At 46.8% G+C, this 24804-nt stretch overlaps 2 protein-coding genes across 2 annotated transcripts in view; one reads left to right on the top strand and one right to left on the bottom strand.

Moving 5' to 3' along the window:
• LOC125629723 (uncharacterized) overlaps positions 1 to 21756 on the bottom strand; it is a 30048-nt gene extending 8292 nt beyond the window's left edge. Inside the window, 8 exon segments of the mRNA XM_048835116.2 lie at positions 6348 to 6474; positions 7184 to 7293; positions 15931 to 15963; positions 16781 to 16896; positions 17691 to 17704; positions 18320 to 18541; positions 20712 to 20798; positions 21488 to 21756. Of these exon segments, the coding sequence (XP_048691073.2) occupies positions 6348 to 6474; positions 7184 to 7293; positions 15931 to 15963; positions 16781 to 16896; positions 17691 to 17704; positions 18320 to 18541; positions 20712 to 20798; positions 21488 to 21697 (919 nt within the window). The 5' untranslated portion in view covers positions 21698 to 21756.
• The window catches only part of LOC125629724 (uncharacterized), a 121930-nt gene that overhangs the window by 70702 nt on the left and 26424 nt on the right, over positions 1 to 24804 (top strand). The window lies entirely within an intron of this gene.

Genomic DNA, 24804 nt, shown 5'->3' with positions numbered 1-24804 from the left:
TAGGTTGGACATTAGAAAAAACTTCCTACCTGTTGGAAGAACTGGAATAAACTGCCTAGGGAGGTTGTGGAATCTCCATCATTGGAGATTTTTAAGAGCAGGTGAGACAAACACCTGTCAGGGATGGGTTAGATAATACTTGGTTCTGCCATGAGTGCAGGGGACTGGACTAGATGACCTCTCGAGGTCCCTTCCAGTCCTATGATTCAGAGAATTGTGAAATGTGTGCACTGATGCTATATGAGGAATAATGTATACCTAGTGATATTATGCTTTAAAACAGTGGTCCCCAAACTTTGAGGGTCACCCCTCCCCCTTTCCCCTGTCCACCCCTGCACCCTGGGCCAGGAGCAGGTGGGTGGGGATGTGGACAGGGGGCCAAGGCTGGGGGTGGGTCTGAGGCCAAGGCTGGAGCCGCGGCCAGGGACCGAGGCTGAGGATGGGAGCAGAGCCGTGGTGGGGGCTGGCAGCTGGGCTCATGGCCGGGTGCGACTCTGCTCCTCTCCCACTCCCAGCCTTGGCCTCAGGCCAGGAATGGAGCCACAGACAGGGGCCCAGGTGCAGGGCCAGGGGCGGGGCTGGGTGGCACTCCCTCCCTGCCCCCCATGGGGACTGGCCTGGGCCACCGCCCCCGAACGTTCCTCTGAGCCCCACAGTTTGGGGACCTCTGCCTTAATGTCTAACCAAACAAAGGGAGAAACAGGTTTCTTCCAGACAGGAGGGAAGGTCTCTCTTTCCTACATAAGGTCATGTCTACGCTAGCACTTATGTCGGCAAAACTTTGGTCGCTCGGGGGTGTGAAAAAAACCACACACCCCGAGCGACGTAAGTTTTGTCGGCATAAACGCTCGTGTGCACAGCAGGAGACGCCTCCCACCGACACAGCCACTGCTGCTCATTGAGCTGGTTTTATTACGTCGATGGGAACGCGCTCTCCGGTCGGCATAACGCAGCTACACAAGCGTTCTCACCGGGGCACAGCACACCGGAGAAGAAGCAATGGGGGAGAGGTGTCTTAGCTGATAGTCCTCCTCAAAAGGATACATTTCAGAGGTTTACTGGACTATAAAAGGCAGGAAAAAGAATCCCCTTTGTTATCCATTTCACCAAAGAACACCCTTAGCAGAAGTGGATCGTTTGTTAACGTTCTGGATCCTGGTTTGACCGGAAACCAGCAAGCTCTGCAGAAAGGCTTTGAAGACAAGATAAAGCAGTGGACGAGGACTGTATCTTGATAAGTTTAAGTCTTGGTCTCTAGAAAGCACAGTACAGTAGAACCTCCGAGTTTCGAACCCCTCTGGAATGGAGATTGTTCGCAACTCTGAAACATTCGTAAATCTGAACAAAACAGTCTGGTTGTCCTTTCAAAAGTTTACAATGCAACATTGACTGAATACAGCTTTGAAACTTTACTATGCAGAAGAAAAATGCTGTCTTAATTGAAATGAAACAAGCACAGAAACAGTTTCCTGACCTTGTCAGATCTTTTTTTAAACTTTCCTTTTATTTTTTCAGTAATTTTACGTTTAACACAGCACAGTACTGTATTTGCATTTTGTTTTGTTTTTGTCTCTGCTGCTGCCTGATTGCGTACATCCAGTTCCAAATGAGGTGTGTGCTTGACCGGTTAGTTCTTAATTCTGGTGTTCGTAACTCTGAGGTTTTACTGCATACTTTTGTTTTATTTGTAACTAATTCAGTTCTTATTACCCTTGCTCACTGCCCATTTGAATCTCTGAGTCTCTGTTTTTTGTCAATAAACTTATATCTGTTTTCCCCATGAAGGGATTACAGTGCTGCGTTGTTATAAAGGACCCGCTCCAGAGTTGTAACCTTCCAAGACGCTAGTACGCTGCCCCTTTGGGGGCACCAGACCTGGTAATTTCTGTGAGTGTCCAGTGACAGGGGCTGGACACTACAGGGGGTGCTTCAGGGGAGTTGGAGGAAAGGTGTACACCAAGGGTTAACCTGCAAGGCAAAGTGAGAGCTGGCAGAACCTTGAGGAGTTTCTTTGTGGGGCGCTAAAGACTGGGAGTGGACACAAAGATTAACTCCAGCACCTCTCTCCCTGAGGCAGGAGGAGAAGACAATGACCTACAGTTCTGGACGCCCCAAGAAGGTGTCACACATGGGCTGGTGGGGTTCAGAGTAGTAAGGAGTAGGAGGGACCAGGGATGTCACTGAATGCAGGATCTCAGGGTTATTAGATGTTAGGAAAGCGCATAGAAACATAGAACTGGAAGGGCCCTTGAGAGGTCATCTAATCCAGTCCCCTGCACTCATGGCAGAACTAAGTATTATCTAGACCAGGGGTTCTCAAACTGGGGGTTGGGACCCCTCAGGGGTTTGCAAAGTTATTACATGGGGGGTTGCGAGCTGTCAGCCTCTGCCCCAAGCCCCTCTTTGCCTCCAGCATTTATAATGGTGTTAAATATATAAACCAATGCTTTTAATTTATAGGGGGTGGGGTCCACACTCAGAGGCTTGCTGTCACGGAGTCCCCGGGCGATGCTTTGGAACTGCTCCCTACGAAGCCAGGCAGGACTCTGGGGAAGACCCCTTTCTCTGAGCAGACTGTCTGCAGGACACACAGCTCACATGGCTTCCACCTTCCTGGGTCTGACCTCAGAGCATTCAGCATCCTCTGCCTCTCTGTGCACTTCCCACAGCGAGTCCGCCCAGGCGGGGTCTTGGGGAAGCCAGAGGGTCCTGCCCCCCCAACTCCGTAGTCAGACGTGACTCTCAGCCAGCTAGTAACACAGAAGGTTTATTAGATGACAGGAACATGGTCTAAACCAGCTTGTAGGTACAGAGAACAGGACCCCTCAGCCAGGTCCATTTTGGGGGGCAGTGAGCCAGAGAACCACGTCTGCACTTCACTCCATGTCCCCAGCCAGCTCCAAACTGACTCCCCTCCAGCCCCTCCTCCTCTCGGCTTTGACCCTTTTCTGGGTCAGGTCGTCACCTGATTCCTTTGTTCTCCAACCCTTTAGCTCTCACCTTGCAGGGGGGAAGGGCCCAGGCCATCAGGTGCCAGGAAACAGGGTGTCAGCCATTCTCTGTGTCCAGACCCCTGCACACACCTGTCCTCTAGGGCTCTGCAATGATCATATACCCTTATCCCACCACCTAGAACTGCATAGGGGAAACTGAGGCACCCCCACAATATTCAGAGGAAACATTAAGAACAGTCCCGCTTTGTCACACTTGCTGTGTGAAAGGGATCACCAGTACAAAAGTTTGAGAACCACTGATCTAGACCATCCCTGACAGGTGTGTGTCTAACCTGTTCTTAAAAATCTCCAGTGATGGAGATTCCAGAATCTCCCAAGGCAATTTATTCCAGTGCTTAACCACCCTGACAGTTATGAAATGAAGTAGGGAACGAATTAATAAATTTGCACTGCTTGTCTTGAGCAGTGCAGGACGGTATATTCCTGAGGTACAGGGCTGGGAGCTGGGAGGATTTGGTGCCTTTCTCTGTGTGATTCATGAGTGGCTCTGGGAGCATTCATGAAATCTAGCTGCACGTGGGGCTCCACATGCTGTTGTGCTGAGTGTTCACAGGGCCTGGAGGGGTTTGCTGCTTGTCACTAGCAAAGCATTGCGAGAGAGAGCCCAGGCTGGAGAGTTAAGGGGCAACAGCGGTCCCATGGTCCCAGGCTGCACCCTGGGGATCCCATCACAGGCAGGATAGCCAGTTCAGGTAATTGTTTGCAGGAAAGAGACAAAGAAATGACCCTGATGGGATGTCTGAAGAAGTTAGACCTGCTGAGGTGTCCATCAGGGGATGGTCAGCCCGGCAGGCATGAAGACCATTTTCAAATCTTTTTTTCCTACTGCAGAATAAACACTCCTTTGGTCTGAAGGAGACTCTTTTGTCACTGATCTCAGACTCCCGAAGGGAAGTAGTAAAGGTGTCCGCACTCAGCCTGACCTGCTGGGTAAGCACAGAGGGTAGCACCGCCCAGGGCCTGGTTTAGGAGAAGAAGAATTGCTGAATTCCACTCCAGGAGACAGAAAGGCTTGAGACCTGACCCCAGGGTAAGGAACTCTGAGAGAGGAGGAAGGGGACAGAAATGCAGCTAGCCCATCACTCACCATGGCACTGTGACAATCCCAGGGGGAAAACAGTGGGGTCTGAATCCCAGAACAAGGGAAGCATCTGATTGTATGCAATATTACTGTGCTATAAAAGTGCTCAATAGAGCAAGGTCTTGTCTGAAAGCCTGCAATATGCTGGTCATTACTATCTGAACACCACATGAGGAATTATGGATCCTCGCCTCTACTATGCTTTTGAGTTTGTGACCCGACAAATGGAGAAAAAAGTTGTCTAGCTTCCGGTCTGCAACAGCATCTACGTCACACTCCCTGCCAGTACCTGGCCTGAGCCGGGAAAGCTAATGACCCGACCAGCAGAACAAACTCCGTGATGACTGCTAGGAGTGTTAGTGATGATAATGTAGTATTCAGGCCTGTATATCTGCCTGAGATAGAAGTTTGGGTCTTGTTTGGCTCATTTGACTTCTGATATTTTTATATTCTTATTAATGTGTGTGAACAAAGAACAAAGACACCGTATGTTACATCTGCCCACAAGCAGATGGGGTGAAAAGAGAAAGTGTCGCTGGGCAGAGTGGGAGAGGACACTTGAAGGACAGCCCTGCCTCAACTTCTCTCCCAAGATAAGGTCAAGCAACCGGTTGAGAAGGGCAAGGGGAGATTTTTTTGGGGGGGGGGTGGGGGGGGTGGAAGGTATAAAAAACACTGAAAGCCAAAGAAATGCCTGTCCCTGACCAAAGCACAACCTCACTCCTTACCCTTCCCATGGGATACGAAAGAGGTGACACTGAGCCCCCAGACTCACGACCCTCCAAAACAGAACATGACCATAAATTGTAAGGAGTGGGATCATGGGTGTGCACTGCAGGTATAACTATGCCTTCTAAGGAAGCGGAAACTGGGACACTGGGGAAAAGTCTCTGCTGGCGTGTAGAGCTATGGATATGCTTGATTAATGCCAATAACCATGGCATTGCCTGCACTTTGCCTGCTCATCTTCTGCTTTCTGTCTGCGTGACAAGAAGCAAGGGAGGGCGAAGAGAAAGCCGGCCCCTAACAATGATGTAAATTAACCAGGGGGGAATCAAAACAATGGAAAAGCCATTTACATGCAAACAAGCAGGGGATGGGAAGCGCACAGAAAGGGAAGAACAGGAGGAAGCAATACTGGCTGTTGAAACAGAGACATTTCGTGGGGAGATAAGGTGGGTAAAAAAACAATTGAGCAGGAGCCACAGGAACCAAGTGCTCTGGGTTTTGCTGTGTTGTATCCTGGCTAAGGAAGGAGGAGCGTGGGGAGCAAACGACTTGGAACAAAAAACCTAGTTAGTTAAGTTTCAGAGTAGCAGCCGTGTTAGTCTGTATTTGCAAAAAGAACAGGAGGACTTGTGGCACCTTAGAGACTAACCAATTTATTTGAGCATGAGCTTTCGTGAGCTACAGCTCACTTCATCGGATGCATACCGTGGAAACTGCAGCAGAGTTTATATAAACTCTGCTGCCGTTTCCACGGGATGCTTCCAATGAAGTGAGCTGTAGCTCACGAAAGCTCATGCTCAAATAAATTGGTTAATCTCTAAGGTGCCACAAGTCCTCCTTTTCTAGTTAGTTAAGTTAGGTTTTAGTCTCAGAAGCATATTTTAACTTGGGTTTGTTTGTAACTATTTCTATCCCAATTCCCTCTCCTTGGTGTGAACAAAGAACGATTATTTAGGTAACAAACTTACTCGTTTTACTGCACAAGCATCCCAGTGCAGAGCTGCACCCTGAGGAGTGAAATCAGCCAAACTAAGGCCAGGTCTACACGAGAGAGCTTACAGTGAGGCAGCTGCAGGTAGCCGCTCTGCATAACTAAACCACCCCCAACGAGGAGCAGCGGTAGCTATGTGGGCGGGAGAAGCCCTGCCACTTTCACAGCACGATGCACACTGGCGCTTATGCCGGTAAAGGGGTGATCTCACTTTGCTAGTCTGAGCTGGCTCGTGTGGAGTAGGCTGAGTGTTGGAGTGGAGGCCAGTGGCAGGCAGCTTCTCTTCACTCTGCTGGAATTAAACCCCAGTTTTGCCTTCGCAAAGAGAAGTTGTTAGACTTTGTGCAATACCGCGTCTGCTCCTGTTCCCAGAGCGTTCTGTAGCGGGGGAGGGCAGAGGGTGTCACTGTGTGTGTCACTGGCATGTCGGGGTGATGCTGAAACAGGGCAGAGGAGAGGTGGCATTGTGGGGTGTCGTGAACCTTAACTCTGCATTTCCCCTTCTAAGAACCAAGGGGACAGGAATCCTTACCCAGCGAGGTCACACTCTCATAGTTCTCCTGCATGACATCTCCGCAGAGGGCTCTCTGAGCGGGGTCCAGCAGAGCCCACTCTTCCCTGGTGAAATACACAGCCACCTCCTCGAAGGTCACCAGCCCCTGAAAGAGCAAGAGTCCCACACTCAGGACCTGCTGCCCCACTCACAGCCCCACCATTCATGGGGGAGAGGGACCTACCAGATGGAAGCTCTGGGAGGCTCACAATCAGCAGGTTCCTCCTCCACCCTGCTCAGAGCAGCCAGAAGGCCTCAGAGTGAGGTGAGAAAGAGAACTTCTCATGCTTCCCAGCAGATAGAGGGGGCAGGGTCTTCACATTCATCACACACCTACTAGCCAGAGCCTGATACAGAAGATGGGGCCCCTAGCAGGCTCCAGGCCCCCTGGTAGGAATCCCAACCCCCTCCCCATTGCCATTAGCTGGATGTCAGGAGATGGGGCATCTCCCCTAAGACCCTCTGATGGGTGTCCCCTTCATGTTGCTCAGAAACCTTAGGTTGGTAGGTTGAGACTCCAGCACTAGTAATCTGGTAAGTTTTCCCAGCCCAGGCCAAGGGGTTTGTTTCCTGTTCCACTAATACGTGGATCTGAACCCTCAACCCCCATAGGTCTGTTCCTAGAATCCAGGCCCTAGGTTGAACAAGTCCCAGCAGGTTCGCCACACCCTGTCCCCCTCCCTTTCTCCACCCTGTGGATTTCCTGCCCCCCCCCCACCTCTTGATCAAACTCCCAAGCAATCCTGACCTCCTCTGTATTTTCTGCCCCCCTCTCTGCAGCACGAACCCACCAGCAACTCCCTCAGAAACCTTACCTGGACTGGCTCCACCGCAGCCATTGTCCTTTCTCGTCCCCGGGGAGGATGGGAGCATCGGGAGCCAAAGGCAGGTGTTACTCTACAGCCTGTCAGGGCAAGAAGGGGGACTGGGGAGATTTCAGAAGGGGCTTTAATGCATTTCACATCACGATTGCCCCTGGCTCTTTCCCTACCGACAGATTTTTCTTAAGAGCAGGTTAGACAAGCACCTGTCAGGGATGGTCTAGATAATACTTAGTCCTGCCTTGAGTGCAGGGGACTGGACTAGATGACCTCTTGAGGGCTCTTCCAGTCCTATGATTCTGTGGAATTGAATCAGCCCCACTGGTTGACCTGATGCCCAGAATTCTTTCGGGCTGCATTCACCTCTCCAGTTTTATTCTGGTCTGCAGTGATTCTGGTCTATGTCTCATGTTCCTAAAGCTCAGGCTTCCAGCCGGCCAATGGCAGGGGTCAGGAAGGGATCTCTCCCCACCTTCCCCCTTCCAAATGTATTCTGGGAGATTTTTTGTTTTTATCTCCTTCCTCTGAAGTTATCAGGCATGGCGACGGCTGGAGATGGGAGACTGGGCGGGGGTAATCGTTTCCCTGTCAGGGGCCTCAAGCATCTCACTCCCCATCTCCCATTCTCTGCCTCTGGCACAAAACAGTCTAGTCTGCTGTGGGCCGTGATACTTGGATCTCACTCCAGCTGTTGGGTTTAGTAGGCGGGTGGTGGCTGGGGTTGGTGGCCTGTGACACAGGAGGTCAGATCAGATGATGTAGTGGACCCGTCTGGCCTGAAACTCTCTGCCTCTATAACTGGACCAGTTTGGGACCCTGTCACCGCTCTTCCCACTTACTTCTCCTTCAGTTTCTCTATCTCCTTACCCGTCTCCCCTCCCTCCAGCTGGGAGACTTGGCCCACACCTACGTCTGGGTTCCCTCCCACTCCTACAATCGCTAATGGCAGCGAATGCCATTTGGGATCCAAACTTGCTGCCCCGCCCCCACCTCTGCTAATCACCAGAGGGGGTTACTGTGATAGAGACCCAGCAGTGAAAGGGTTACTGTGCACAGCTCCAAGGTCCCTATTTCCACAGCTGGGATTGTGAAGGAAGGGAAGAGATTTTGAAATGTGGGTTTTATCAGAATGACGAGCCCCCAGGGTTGGTCCATGTATGCTATAGCACCAGCAGCTCATTCATCTTTATATCCCCTGGGAGAATAACACGAGGGGGAAAGGAGTCCAGGAGAGCTGGCTGTATTTTAAAGAATCCTTATTGTGGTTACAGGGACAAACCATCCCGATGTGTAGAAAGAATAGTAAATATGGCAGGTGAGCAGCTTGGCTTAACAGTGAAATCCTTGCTGATCTTAAATACAAAAAAGAAGCTTACAAGAAGTGGAAGATTGGACAAATGGCCAGGGAAGAGTATAAAAATATTGCTCGGCCATGCAGGAGTGAAATCAGGAGGGCCAAATCACACCTGGAGTTGCAGCTCGCAAGAGATGTTACGAGTACCAAGACGGGTTTCTTCAGGGATGTTAGCAACAAGAAGAAAGTCAAGGAAAGTGTGGGCCCCTTACTCAATGAGGGAGGCAACCTAGTGACAGAGGATGTGGAAAAAGCTAATGTACTCAAGGCTTTTTTTGCCTCTGTCTTCACGAACAAGGTCAGCTCCCAGACTACTGCACTGGGCAGCACAGCATGGGGAGGAGGTGACCAGCCCTCTGTGGAGAAAGAAGTGGTTCGGGACTATTTAGAAAAGCTGGACGAGCACAAGTCCATGGGGCCAGATGTGCTGCATCCGAGAGTGCTAAAGGAGTTGGCTCTGTGATTGCAGAGCTACTGGCCATTATCTTTGAAAACTCATGGCGATCGGGGGAGGTCCCAGATGACTGGAAAAAGGCTAATGTAGTGCCCATCTTTTAAAAAGGGAAGGAGGAGGATCAGGGGAACTACAGGCCAGTCAGCCTCACCTCAGTCCCTGGAAATATTGTAATTAAAAAAAACTGTATCTATTTTTAAAAGAACAATGTAAAAACAGAAACACATCTGAATTTGTGTTTTAACAAAATTAGCTACTAATAATGGTTTTATCAATTTAAAGGGTAAAAAATCAGCTAGTCTGTGTAGCAAGAGTTAAATAGTGTGCTAAGACCAGTCCATTTGAAATGTACATACATTACAAACAAATTTTAAAAATTCACAAATAAATAACTTCTCCATTTAAAAAAAAATGGAAAACCCCTCTAAATACATTAACTTAAACTCTCAAATAAGTGTTAAAAAAGCTCAGCCTTTATTCTTTTTAAAAAATTAATATCAGCCATTCACAAATGTTACCAGCTGTTACAAAATTTCGCAGCCTTAAAAAAAGAAGCACCAAAATTAGACTATATAAACTTAATAAAAAGAAAAACAATGATTGGCGTTACTACAATTAAAAGTGCAAAATAGTTACTGAAATTAGTTCAATGTAATCATGAAAATAAAATGTAATAATTTCAAAAAGCAAAAAAAAAATTGGCACTATAAAATTACATATCATTTAAATTTTCAAGTGACATTGAGAGAAGAGCTAAAAAACTTAAGAGAAAAGTTCATTTAAAAAATTCAGTGGTGCAAGGACAATGTAACATTGTAAAAAGTCAGCAAAAAAGCAAACTTCTGTCACCTTTGCGTCCTCTGAAAACTGTTAAAAAGCTTTAAAATAATTAGCAAAAAAAGAAAAGAAAAAAAATAAAGCAAGCACGTGGTAATAACAATACAAACAGTAAACAAAAGCAACTCCAAAGTAGTTAGTAAAAATATTCCATATTTAAACCAAACAATAAAAAATATTAATCCATATAATCCAAAATGCTAATATTTACATGTGCTTAACTGTTGTGAAAGAAAGAAAGAAAGAAAGAAAGAAAGAAAGAAAGAAAGAAAGAAAGAAAGACCCACAAAACACACATCTGGCAAAAAAAACAGTTAGTTTTCACAGACTTAAATAAAATAGTTATTAAAACAAATGTCTACTAAAAAGGTTACAAAATAAATCTTTATCAACAAAGCGTCAGCAGAGCTTTACATGAATGTGGCTTGGTTTAAGGAGAGAATATGGCATATTTAAGAACTCCCTCACAGCCTGGCAAATAGCTTATAATATTAAAACAAAAAAGACAAGTATTTCTAAGTCTTATAAAAAGTTAAGGCAAACCTACTTTGGGGATCAAAAACATCCCCAATGTAAAGACCATAGTTTTAAGGAACTTTTAATCAGGAAATTAAATTCTCAAATACAAAGCTACCTACCATGCCCAGCTTACCTAGGAACAAATTCACTGGTATAAATGGTGACAGTTTTAGATTTTGAATACAAAGTTTTACCTATTGAAAGGACAACCCTAAAACCCACCAAAGGCCTGTTAAAATCTGGTGAAACAATTCCAGAAGTAGCACATGTAGTTGCAGAAAAATTTCCCTGTAAACACACTAATTCAGAAAGGACAAGCATGGAGTTATCCTATAGCTAATTACATTCCACTCCATGTTTCCAGGAAACTAGCCTAATATTAGCACAGCCCCCCACCCCGCCCACCTCATCTCTTAAATTTTAAGGAGGGTAATGCCTTTATTTTAGTGAATAATCCATTGTCTAAAACGATTAAAATTCCTCTCCACCATTTAATTTAGGTATTGTGTCATCTTCCACACAGAAAGGCAGAAAGTTCGTCCCATCAGTCACCATGATTGGTAAAGTTAAAAACTAACCCCCCAAAATGTTATGTATGTGTTATGCTGTATCTTCCTTTCAATTTAGGATTTATTTTAAAAAATTTTCCCTACACCTAGCTAATTAATGGGCAAAAATGAGTTACATTTAAAAAATAAAAATCAATCAATGAAGTCCTGTTTAATGTTTAACAATCTAACATACTAGGTAAAGTTTTAAAAAAGCAGCACATAATTTCCAGAGCAAGTGAATAAATTAACAAAACTGGCAATAGTTTAACCTAAAAAGAAAATAAAGAATTAAAAAAATAATTCCAAAATGTCTGCCTGAATCGTTAAAAAAAAAAAAAAACACAAACATCTCCACAAAGTAAAATTTAAAACCTCTTCAAAATCAAATCTAGTGTATATAAAACAATATTGTATTCTTAGCTTCTGAAAAATCCATGCAAATTATTTTATTCTTAATACATACACCCTTGTGGCCAGTTTTTTTTTTTTTTTATCTAATCAGATTTTAACAATTCATTATAAACAACAAATGCTCCTAAACTGGTAGCAACGGCCGTTTATAAATCAAAACTTAGCCAAGCTAAGTAAAAAAAAAAAAAGTATTTTACCACATCTTAAATGTAGTGAACACTTTTTAAACCCTAAAAGTAGTTCCAAAACACCAACATCAGCTACTTTTTGCTTTAAAAAAAGTCAATGTATCTGGGGAAAAAAATGTCCCAGGGATAAAAATGTCCCCAAATTTAATTGTTTCATTCACAAAGGTTTACCTAAAGTAAATAAACTAAAATAATAATAAATAATAATAATGTTTTAATTTTTAGTACAACTAAAAATAATGTAAAAACCCAACGAATATATACTAAAACAACTTAAAAATGCTTGTCAAAACTGTCTTTAGTAAAAAGTCAATAAAAAAAGAGTAAATTATTTGGGCTTTAAAATTTCCTCAAATGGTCTACAACCCCCAAGTTCATAAAGTGCAAATTCTAATGAATTAAAAAATATATCAAAAGTACATAGTTTTTTGTAACCCTGCAATTACTGCAATTCATCCCAGAATATGCTAGTAAATTTACAAATACATAAGGATTGGGACTGGGAACCTGCACAAAATCAGACTAAAAAAAAATAATTATAAACAAAATTAATTCAAGACCCTAGCTTAATTTACCCTCAAAGAAGCAAAAAGTATTACTTAAAGATTGCATGTATAGAAGTCAGTATAAGTGCCAAGCTATTAATTATGCAATCAAAAAATTGCTGTAAAAAATACTCAAACTATAAAAAAGAAATAATAAAAAAGTCACTATTCACATTAACCACCAGTCTTTAAAATAACTAAAATCCAATAACATTTTTAAAGTAAAGTGTCAAGTGCCAAACTAATCTCCTAAATTCGGGGGGGAAGGAGGGGAAGAGAGTAAAAATGAAGTATTTTAAAAATAGTTTGCAAAAGCACAAAATTAACCCAACTACATCAACATCAGGACAAAAAGAACACGGACAATTTATTTGGGCATAAGCTTTCGTGAGCTGTAGCTCACTTCATCGGATGCATGCAGTGGAAAATACAGTAGGAATTTTTTTTTTTTTACCGTCACCTACTACAGGACAGGCCCAACAAAGGAAGTTACAGAACACCACTAGCCGTCACCTTCAGCCCCCAACTAAAACCTCTCCAACGCATCATCAAGGATCTACAACCTACCCTGAAGGATGACCCATCACTCTCACAGATCTTGGGAGACAGGCCAGTCCTCGCTTACAGACAACAAATACTCACCAGCAACCTCACACCACACAACAAAAACACTAACCCAGGAACCTATCCTTGCAACAAAGCCCGTTGCCAACTCTGTCCACATATCTATTCAAGGGACACCATCAAGGGCTCATTCACCTGCACAACTACCAATGTAATATATACCATCATGTGCCAGCAATGCCCCTCTGCCATGTACATTGGCCAAACCGGACAGTCTCTATGCAAAAGAATAAATGGACACAAATCAGACATCAAGAATTATAACATTCAAAAACCAGTTGGAGAACACTTCAACCTCCCTGGACACTCAGTTACAGACCTAAAAGTCACAATTCTTCAACAAAATAACTTCAAAAACAGACTCCAAAGAGAAACTGCAGAACTGGAATTAATTTTCAAACTGGACACCATTAAATTAGGCTTGAATAAAGACTGGGAGTGGATAAGTCATTACACAAACTAAGAACTATTTCCCCATGCTAATTTTTCCCCTACTGTTACTTACACCTTCTTGTCAACTATTTGCAATGGGCCATCCTGATGATCACTACAAAAGTTTTTTTTCTCCTGCTGATAATAGCCCACCTTAATTGATTAGTCTTGTTACAGTTGGTAAGGCAACATCCATTTTTTCATGTTCTTTGTATGTGTATATATATATATCTTTGTACTGTATTTTCCACTGCATGCATCTGATGAAGTGGGTTTTAGCCCACAAAAGCTTAAGCCCAAATAAATTTGTTAGTCTCTAAGGTGCCATAAGTACTCATTCTTTTTGCGTTTACAGACTAACACGGCTACCACTCTGAAACCTGTCAACATCAGGACAGTAATCTTAAGACAATACTTAAAGAAAAAGTAACTTATTTGTCCACAAAGTTTACAGTATCCATCTTATAAAGAAAATAATTTGTGCCAATTTACCCATTGCACACATATGTAGTTATTCATTTAATCAAAAGAGGGTCCAGCATGCTAGCACAAAAATACATGATCAAAACCCCCAAAAAATCTTATAACACTTTAAACTAATTCCTGTCATAAGTCATTATGCTGACTTTGCTGCTGTATTAGCCTTAAAGTCAGCTCTAAAAACTAATGTATAGACTTTCATTTTAGGTACAAATGAAAACTACGTGACGAGTAGCCTCCTGTTATGTCTTTGTACCTGGCGTACCTACACATTCCAAAATGCTAAAAGAAAACAAAGCAAATGCTGTAAACTACTTGCACTAACAAATCAATTAATTCAAACCCATAAATTAACCATTCATTAAAACACAGTGGAAAATGATTCACATGCAAATAAACAAAATCATCTAAACAAGTGGTTCTAGGCAGGGGTACATGTATCCTGGGGGTACGCAGAGATCATCCGGGGGCTACATCAACTCATCTAGAGATTTGCCTAGTTTTACAACAGGCTACATAGAAAGCACGAGCGAAGTCAGTACAAACTAAAATTTCATACAGACAATGACTTGTTTAGACTGCTGTATAGACTATACACTGAAAGGGAAGTCCAATATTTCTATTCCAATTGATGTGTATTATAATTGTATGATAAAAATGAAAAGGTAAGCAATTTTTCAGTAATAGTGCATTGTCACACTTTTGTATTTTTGTGTCCGATTTCGTAAGCAAGTACTTTTTAAGAGATGTGAAATTTGGGGGTATGCAAGACAAATCAGACTCCTGAAAGGGGTACAGTAGTCTGGAAAGGCTGAGAGCCACTAAACAATAATAAAACTATCACACTTGCCAAAAAAAAGTGCACTAAATGGAATGCCATGGGAATTTACATCACCTGACAAAACCCCAGGTGAAAACACTAACTCTGGCTTAATCAATAAGCTGTTGACTTAACTGCTTTTAAGTGTTTATCAAAAAAAAAAGGGGGGGGGGGGAAGCCAATGTGAAAAGAGTGAGAGACACAGATTATACACACAGATACTTTGCAACTCCCTCCTACATTCAAAATCAGCCTATATTCAATGTAGCACTCTCCTCCCATTCATAGTCACTGTACACAATATAGCAGCTTGATTTCCCATTCAGGGTCAGTCAATACAGGATACAGCTGGGCTCCAGCCCCTGCTCCTGAATCTTCGCTGCCCCCACCCCTCCAATACTATTTTTGGTCACTCCATACAGCTGTCAGACTGTTTTATTCTTGTCTCATCCTATTTTACACCATTCAGGGTGTTGTTCCTGTTCCCAAAGGGAAACACACCCCTGAGATCTGGATTCACTCTGAACCCATATCAGATGTCACAACAACAGTGAATTAGTCCAGGTGCTCATCCTGCTTTGCATTGCTCCACAGCTTCCAGGTGCACATCAGGGGCTGAAAGCCATGATGCCCTGTCGCTAATTTGGTTATTGGTCTGAAATCTCCCCAAGGCCCGTCAGAGACAGAAACTGTCATAAAAATAAAGGGAAGGGTAACCACCTTTCTGTATACAGTGCTATAAAATCCATCCTGGCCAGAGGCAAAACCCCTTCACCTGTAAAGAGTTAAGGAGCTAAGATAACCTTGCTGGCACCTGACCAAAATGACCAGTTAGGAGACAAGATACTTTCAAAGCTGGAGGGGGGGACAAAGGGTCTGTCTGTCTGTGTGATGCTTTTGCCAGGAACAGATCAGGAATGCAGCTCAGAACTCCTGTAAAAAGTTGGTAAGTAATCTAGCTAGAAATGCGTTAGATTTCCTTTTGTTTAATGGCTGGTCAAATAAGGCTGTGCTGAATGGACTGTATATTCCTGTTTTTGTGTCTTTTTGTAACTTAAGGTTTTGCCTAGAAACATTCTCTATGTTTTGAATCAGATTACTCTGTAAGGTATTTACCATCCTGATTTTACAGAGGTGATTCTTTTACCTTTTCTTTGATTAAAATTCTTCTTTTAAGAACTGATTGATTTTTCATTGTTCTTAAGATCGAAGCATTTGGGTCTGTGTTCACCTGTACTAATTGGTGAGGATTCTTATCAAGCCTTACCCAGGAAAGGGGGTGTAGGGCTTGGGGGGATATTTTGGGGGAATATCCAAGTGGATATTTCAAGTGGGCTCTTTCCCTGTTCTTTGTTTAACACGCTTGGTGGTGGCAGCATACTGTTCAAGAACAAGGCAAAGTTTGTATCTTGGGGAAGTTTTTAACCAAAGCTGGTAAGAATAAACTTGGGGGAGGTCTTTCATGCAGGTCCCCACATCTGTACCCCAGAGTTCAGAGTGGGGAAGGATCCTTGACAGAAACGTACCTGTGTCACTCCCCAGCTCCAGTCGCAGCATCTCTAGGGGAAGAAGAGGATGGGAGAGGTCAGAATTGAAGCCCTCACATTCAGTGGGAGGTTCCCAATAGTTATTAACAGGGCCCTAACAAATTCGTGGCTGTGAAAAATGTGTCATGGACCATTAAATCTGGTCTCCCCTGTGAAATCTGGTCTTTCGTGTACTTTTACTCTCTACTATAAAAGTATACAAAAGTACACAGCGTCTCTCAAACTGGGAGTCACAAGGCTATTGGGGGGCGGTGTGGAAATCGCACTATTGCCACCCTTACTTCTATGCTGCTGGCGGCAGGGCTGCCTTGAGAGCTGGGCACCTGGCCAGCAGCCGCTGCTTTCCAGCCACCCAGGTCTGAAGACAGCACAGAAGTAAGGGTGACAATACCTTGAATCCTCCGCAATAGCCATGAGTCAGTTTGAGAAACACTGAGTCTTAAGGCCTTTATATGTTTTGAAATTTTTAAATACATACTCATGTTTTATTACAACACCATGAGATTTAAATATCTGAAACTGTGATATTCAAGATTTTTTAAACGTTATAATCGTGAAATTTACAAAAATGGACCATGAATTTGGTAGGGCCCTAGTTATTAATGTAACTGCTGTTAACTATGAGATGGTGACACAGACTGAGGCCGATAACGCAGCCGCTGCAGACAGAGCCAGCCCCACAGGGCTACTCCCATAGGGAAGGGCGACCCGCTGAACTGGGGCTGTGAGATGGAGCCCAGGGTCAGTGACATCACTAGAGACCCCGACTCCTCCCCAGGACCAGGGTCACTCTAACCAGAGGAGACGCCACCCCCAGACTCCAACTCACCTTTGAATCCCAGCAGCACCTCCTGCAGGTGGGCGCTTTTCAGAGAGAAATCACTGAGTCTTTTCTCCAGCTCTGCAAACCCCAGCTTCAGCTTCCGAAACGTCCCGTCCTCCCTGCTGAGGAAAGGAGAAGGGGTGAGAACTGGGACCGATCCCCACGTCAACCATTTGTTACTGTTCTTTATTAAGTCCTTTATTTTCACGATCAGTATCACTCAGTAGGGAAACAGCCCCCTCTCACACACATTCAGGGCCCCTGCTATTTCTACTGTTTGTTTCCTTTCCTTTCCTTTCCCACCCTCCTGTCTCCATTTCTCTCTCTCCTCACTGTCTTTGTGTCCCTCCTCTGTTCTTCCCTCTCTACATCAGCTCCCTATTCCCACCCCTCAAAGGCTTCTCTCCCACCCACTCCCCTTCCACCTGCTCAATTGATTGGCCATGGAATACTGAATGTTGATGTTAAAGTGTCGTCATTTCAGTTGACACTGCAATGAGATTAAGAGAGGACAAGGGCATTCACGCCTCTCTGAATTGGTGTTTCAGGCTGTCTGCAGACTCAGGAAGGCAACATTGTCTCCGTGTCCATTTGGGAGAGTTTCTTTGTAACCAGGAGAGCTAGAAACTTACTTTTAAAAAAATGGAAAGCTGAGATTCTGCACACTCTGAATACATGATGTTGCCACAGGTCAGACAAGCCAGGTCTGGCCTCTATGTCTGACAGCCCTGGTGGGACCTCATTAGCTGTAAGAGTAACAGGCTCTGGCCCTTGCTGAGGAAGCCGCTAGGGGAGACAGAATCCCAGGCTCTAAGCCAGCATGTCACACTCCAAGGGCAGGGAGAAGCTCTGTATCCAGTGCAGTTTCCAAGCGTAATGGAACATGAGGGGGAGTGAAATGGAACCAGGGACTCACCTGCTCCCAGCACCCTGCAGAAGGAGAGAAGAAAGAAGCCATCAGAGGACTTGTCGCAGCCTGGGGAGCTCTCCTGCTCTGCAGGGGAATTACCATTGGAGTCTAATTTCAGACACTCGGGTTCATGTTTCCAGAGCAGCTGCCATCCCCTCAAGCAGGGACTTCTGCTCTCAGCAGCCCCACAAATCCTTGCTGAGAAATTGCCACAGGGGGAAGTTTCTCCCCAGGCATTTTACAGGAAGAAAATATTTGCTGCATTGAAAGTGAAATTCACTCTGACACCACTAAACCCATTAATCTGGTAGCAGTGGGGTCTTAGGCCTGGCTCAGGACCATGGCATGGGGGGAGGGGGATTTCAGTCTCCAAGTGCAAATGCAGACAGACATTTACAGGGCAGGAGAGAAGGTCTTGGGGTTGCAGCATCCAGGACTCCCGGGATCCACCCCTGGCGCCGCTGCCAGACTTGCTGTGTGACCTTGGACAGAGCTCTGCCCCTCCCCCGCTTCACTTCCCCCATCTCTCCCATAGGGATAATGCCCCTGACCCCACTTTGTAAAGTGCTTTGGGGTCTAAGGCTGAGACGCTCCTATAGGAACGCTGCGTATGACCATTGCAATGACAGTCTGACCTGCAGGGGTTGGCTCAGCGGCTGCTGCCCCTTCTCTCCTCCCCGCTCACTGTGCAGGGAAATCTCCCAGGATAGTCTGCAAATGCCCTCATCCCTTCTCTGGACAATGGCTCTCTCTAGCTCTTCCAGCTGGTACAGCAGCCGCTGCTCCTGCTCCTCCAGAAACCCTCGCAGCTCCTGCCACTCCCAGACGATCTTCTGCCTCTCAGCTTCTGTCTGTATCTGCAATCACAGAGAGAGGGCGGCTTGGTAACAGGGGAACACAGAACATAAGAATGGCCACACTGGGTCTGACCAAAGGTCCATCTAGCCCAGTGTCCTGTCTTCCGACAGTGGCCAATGCCAGGTGCCCCAGAGGGAATTAACAGAACCGTGATCATCAAGTGATCCATCCCCTGTCGCCTATTCCCAGCTTCTGGCAAACAGAGGCTAGGGACACCATCCTTGCCCATCCTAGCTAATAGCCACTGATGGACCTGTCCTCCATGAACTTCTCCAGTTCTTTTTTGAACCCTGTTATAGTCTTGGCCTTCACAACATCCTCTGGCAAAGAGTTCCATAGGTTGACTGCGCGTTGTGTGAAGAAATACTTCCCTTTGTCTGTTTTAAACCTGCTGCCTATTGATTTCATTGGGTGACCCCTAGTTCTTGTGTTAGGAGAAGGAGTAAATAACACTTCCTTATTTACTTTCTCCACACTAGTCATTTTATAGACCTCAATCATATCCCCCCTTAGTCATCTCTTTTCCAAGTTGAAAAGTCCCAGTCTTATTAATCTCTCCTCATACGGAAGCTGTTCCATACCCCTAATAATTTTTGTTGCCCTTTTCTGCATCTTTTCCAATTCCAATAGATCTTTTTTGAGATGGGGCGACCACATCTGCACGCAGTATTCAAGATGTGGACGTACCATGGACTTATACAGAGGCAACATGATATTTTCTGTCTTATTCTCTATCCCTTTCCTAATGATTGCCAACATTCTGTTTGCTTTTTTGACTGCTGCTGCACATTGAGTGGATGTTTTCAGAGAATTATCCACAGTGACTCCAAGATCTCATTCTTCAGTGGTAATAGCTAATTGAGACCCCATCATTTTATACGTATAGTTGGGATTATGTTTTCCAAAGTGCATTACATTGCATTTATCAATACTGAATTTCATCTGCCATTTCATTGCCCTGTCACCCAGTTTTGTGAGATTCCTTTATAGCTCTTCGCAGTCTGCTTTGGGCTTAACTTTCTGGAGTAGTTTTGTACCATCTGCAAATTTTGCCACCTCACTGTTTATCCCTTTTCCCAGATCATTTATGAATATGTTGAATAGGACTGGTCCCAGTACAGACCTCTGGGGGACACCACTATTTACCTCTCTCCATTCTGAAAACTGACCATTTATTCCTACCCTTTGTTGCCTTTTAATCAGTTACTGATCTGTGAGAGGACCTTCCCTCTTATCCCATGACTGCTTATTTTGCTTAAGAGCCTTTGATTAACCATAAATGTGCCTCCAGTTTTATTGACCAGAACATAGGATCTCTTGCAGTGGGTGATGCATTTAGGCCAGGAAGGGTGGAGGGATCGGGGTGGGGTGAGCTGTACATCACCAACAAGAAGGACTGTTTTTCCCAGAATCTCATCAACTTGAACTGAGCCAAACTCTCCATCCCACATTTCATCTCTTTGCCCCCCTTCTCCCCTAAAGGTGCTAAAAAGGATCCCCGGTCACTGAGACATGCAGACAGCCCATGGGCAAGGGCTCTGGGCTAACATAGACTGATCCTCTCCTGCCCAGCAGCCTCCTGCACCCTAAGGGCATCATGTTACCCACGTATCTGAGCATGCCTCTCCCTGGGCTCCAGTGGGGACGATTTCAGGGCTAAGGCTGGAAGGACAGGCCCTGCATTCACCACATCACCCAGAGCAGTGGTTCTCAGCCAGCGGTACCCGTATTCCTGGGTGTACCCAGAGGTCTTCAAGGGGGCCCATCAACTCATCTCGAGATTTGCCTAGTTTTACAACAGGCTACATAAAAAGCACGAGCGAAGTCAGTACAAACTAAAATTTCATACAATGACTTGTTTAGACTGCTGAATAGACTAAACACTTGAAATGGAAGTACAAGGTTTATATTCAAATGGATTTATTTTATAATTACATGGTAAAAATGAGAACGTCGGCCATTTTTTCGGTACTAGCGGCTGTGACACTTTTGCATTTGTGTGTCCGATTTTGTAAGCAGGTTGTTTCTAAGAGAGGTGAAACTTGGGGCTACACAAGACAAATCAGCCGGCTGAAAGGGAGACAGTCGTCTGGAACGGTTGAGAGCCGCTGATTCAGGGCGCCGGGATCCCAGGCAAATCTGCAGGGCAGGGGCTCCCGGGGAACCTACCAGCAGCGCCTCGCTTTGCTGCTGCTCCTGGGCTTTGGCTGCTTCTCGCTCTTTTCCCAGAGGGGCCCGATGCTCTCGTGGGGGCTCCTGGAAGAAGTGGGGGAGGGGCTTAGAAACTGCCGCAAATGGCCTCCCAGCTGCCAGATTTCAGGGCCCGTCCTGCCCTGCCCTGCCGAGGGTCGTGCAGAGTCTCTGAGACTCAGACTTTTATCCCAGGTCTTGTTTGGCCTCAGCGAGGCAGCTCTGAGGGGGGCTGGTGAAAGGGGCACCAGGTTTTCCAGAGAAAACTCAGGACCCCTTGAAGAAGTGACAGGGGTGCAGCCCCCCCAACCCGAACATCCCCAGGCCCTGCCCACATCTCAAGCAGCCAACGTCAGATATTGCCCCCAACTTCCCCAGCTCCAACCCCCAATGCTCCCGCAGGGCCAGATCTGAACATGGACCCCCCCCCCGCAACCAAATATCCCCCAAACCCCCGTTCCGCCCTCCCGCCCCAAACCCCAGCTCTAAACACCCCCCAAACTCCAGCAGCCCCACGATCCCCAACACCAGCCACTGCCCCCCTCCCCAGATGCCCCTGCTCTGACCCCCACCAGATCCCCCCCAGCTGCCACCATCCCCTCGCTCTCGGGGCTCAGCCTGGGCTCCGAGCTCTGCAGCCGAGCCGGGCTCCGGGCCCTCCCGGCAGGAGCGTGTCCGCCCCACGCGTGTCTCGGGCCCACGCTTCCCCTCCGCCCACCCGGGCCCTGCCCGCTCCCCGCGGCCCCCAGTCCTACCGCGCTGCCCCGCGGGCTGCAGGGGTGGAGCAGCCTCCGCGCTGCGCTCCCGGCCCCGGCCATGGCTCCGCTGCAAACACAAAGGGCTCCTGGGTTGGGGGGAGGCAGGAAGGGGCGGCTCCTACCCGGGCCGGGCCCTGCCCCTGCCCCGGGCGGTCCCCTCGCAGGGCCGAGAAAAACCTGAACCCGGGCAGCCGGCGGGGGGGCCATGCACCCATGGGAGGGAGGGGAAACGTTGTTGACACTGAAAGAGCAGTGAAAGCCAATGGGACATGGTTAAACCTACCAGCATTAATCTACTTCTTTGAGAGAAATCCAGGAGAGGGTACCACATACCATCTAAAATATGAGCCCTGCCCCAAAGAGAAAAAATATTTGCAAATCATTCATTAAATGCCTGAACTAAACAGTATTCATGAATAAGTCGAGATTTCTGTTTCCTATTTTGGTCATCAAGCAAGCAGCCTTTGCTTAAATGACATTGATTTTTGTGGAGAATGTGGAAGACAACTTCCATATGAGGAGAGATTAATAAGACTGGGACTTTTCAGCTTGGAAACCAGATGACTAAGGGGGATATTTACTCCTTCTCATAACACAAGAACTAGGGGTCGGCCAATAAAATTAATAGGCAGCAGGTTTAAAACAAACAAATGCAAGTATTTCTTCATACAACGCATAGTCAACCTGTGGAACTCCTTGCCAGAGGATGTTGTGAAGGTCAAGATTATAACAGGATTCAAATAAAAACTAGAGAAGTTCATGGAGGGTAGATCCATCAACGGCTATTAGCCAGGCTGGGCAGGGATGGTGTCCCTAACCTGTTTGCCAGAAGCTGGGAATGAGCGACAGAGGATGGATCAGGTGATGATTGCCTGTTCTGTTCGTTCCCTCTGGGGCACCTGGCGTTGGCCACTGTCGGCAGACAGGACACTGGGCTAGATGGACCTTTGGTCTGACCCAGTGTGGCCGTTCTTATGTTCTGTGTTGCCTCTACTGCAACCTTGTCAGCTATGGAAAGGAAAACAAGGGTCGCAGGATGGGAAAAAACACAAAAGCATGTCCAAAAACACACACCATATCTTTGAGCAGACGAGTAAAGTGAATCTGGTTGTTCGTCTTACAAGAACAACCGTTATCCTCTAGCAAAGAGTTCCACCTGTAAGTTTTGTTTTTATTCCTTGTCGCAATGGTGAAATTATCCAAATTAGAAAAATGCCTCTTTTTCTTTGTGTCCAGATTTAAAACAGAGACATCATCATGAGAGCAAATGGTGACGGGAGAGGGCCCAATAGGTCCGAATGCATGGAGATCATCCTCAAGAGAACCCTTCCATTTGTGGGGTGGGGGGAGAAGCAATCCGTTTTACAAAGGAGTACCTAGATCAGTGGTTCTCAACCCGTGGCCTGCATGCCGCCCAATTAGCACAGGGCTGTGGCCCAGCTGTGTGCTAAAAATCATTCAAAATTTGCTGCTCTGGTCTGGCAGGGGGTGGGGCTGGCTGAGGGGGAGACAGCATCTTGCAGTCTGCACCAGTGTTCCTGCCAGCAGGGGGCTGGTGAGTGGGTCTGTGGGTAGGTTGAAGGGAACTAGGGGTTTGTCCCAGGTTTTAGGTGGGGTCCTTTCCTGGCCCCCCTTCTCGGGTCCTGGCTGCTGGCCTTGCTGGGCACTCTGGTCCTGGATGGTGTCCAGGTCCAGGGCCTGGGTCCCAGCAGGGCCAGCTCTAGGTTTTTTGCCGCCCCAAGCTCCGAAAGCGCAACTGCCCAAGCCAAAAAAAAAAAAAAAAAGTGGCCAGAAAGCCACCCCTGGGATTGTGCCACCCCAAGCATGTGCTTGCTTTGCTGGTACCTAGAGCCGGTCTGGGTCCCAGCTCTTGCCTGGCCTTGTGTGGTGGGGTCCAGGTCTGAGTCCTGGCTCCTGTCCGGGCTTGTGCAGCACGACCTGCACAGCAGGGTTTGGGTCCCAGATCCTGGCTGCGCCCATGTGGCAGGGTCTGGGTCTGGGTCTGGCTCCTGTGTGCAGCAGAGTCTGGGTCCAGATCTGGGGTTGGGGTCCTGGTCTGGGTCTAGGTCTAGGTCCCAGCTCCTGCCTGGCCCCGTGTGGTGGGGTCCTGATCTGGGGTCCGGCTCATCCCTGGCCCCGTGCGGCGAGGTCTGGGTCTAGGGTCTGGCTCCTGCATGCAATGGGGTCTGGGTCTGGGGTCCAGCTGCCTGGCCTGTGCCCAGGACTCCACTACTGGCCCCGCTCTGGGCAGGGGCACTGGGCATAGGGGACTGTGGGCAGTTTTAGGGCAGGGGAGTGCTGTGGTTCTCAACTTAACACAGCCTCTCCCCCAAAGCTGGCTGGGGCTGGCAGGCTGGTGCTTGGGCTGCACTTAACACATTGGTAGGCAAAACAGGTTGAGAACCACTGACCTAGATATAAAGTTGAACCAGGGGCTAGATCCTCAAACACATACATCACAAGTTATTGTCATCCAATACTTCTGCATACGTCAATGAAGGGGCCATTCTGAAGGCAGTTCTTGCTGGGTTTGTTGAACCACTGGAGATGAAACTAGAAGCTCAGATTGGGGGGTGCATGAGCCCCCAGTTTGGGAAGGTTAGCTCCCAGTCCCACTCCTTCCGCCATAGGCCGGGGGACAGGGGACGACGACATGGGGAAAGAGCAGGACACGGAGAGGGGTCTCACAGTGGAGCATGGAAGGGGCCACGCCTGGCTATCTGGGGAGGCTTAGCCTCCCCCGGCCTATGATCTCATCTTCACGGGCGGTAGGTAAGATTCTGAAAAGAAACCCCTCTGGGTAATTCAGAACTCCCCCCACTGTCTTGCTCCTGAGCATCATTTACCCTCTCTGATTTTTCCCCTCAAATTTCTTTAGGGCACTGTAGTCCTACGCATTTGGGGGCTGGGGGTTTCTGTGCCATAGGGGGCACCAGGGCCAGGGGCTTCAGTCTCGTGGGGTGCACCAGGGCTCCTGCAGGTTTGAAAATATTTACTGGAGCAACACTTCAGATGGCTCCGGCTGAAGTTAAGCCCTGCTCTCATGATTTCAAAGCCAGTCTCAGGGGTTTTGGTCACCTGGGGTTGGCAGGGCTGCCCCTTGGTACAGCCAGGAGCAGATAGTAACCCCAAGGAAAGGCAGGGTCAGGCCAGTGCCTTCAGCAGATGTTGCTAAACATCTTTATCATAGAATGATAGACAATTAGGATTGGAAGAGACCTCAGGAAGTATCTAGTCCAACCCCCTGCTCAAAGCAGGACCAATCCCCAACTAAATCATCCCAGCCAGGGTTTTATCAAGCAGGGTGTTAAAAA

This window comes from Caretta caretta, chromosome 28, assembly GCF_965140235.1.
Source record: "Caretta caretta isolate rCarCar2 chromosome 28, rCarCar1.hap1, whole genome shotgun sequence".
Lineage (NCBI taxonomy): Eukaryota > Metazoa > Chordata > Testudines > Cheloniidae > Caretta > Caretta caretta.
Note: the sequence above shows the minus strand (reverse complement) of the source record. Positions and strands in the feature narration are given on the sequence as shown.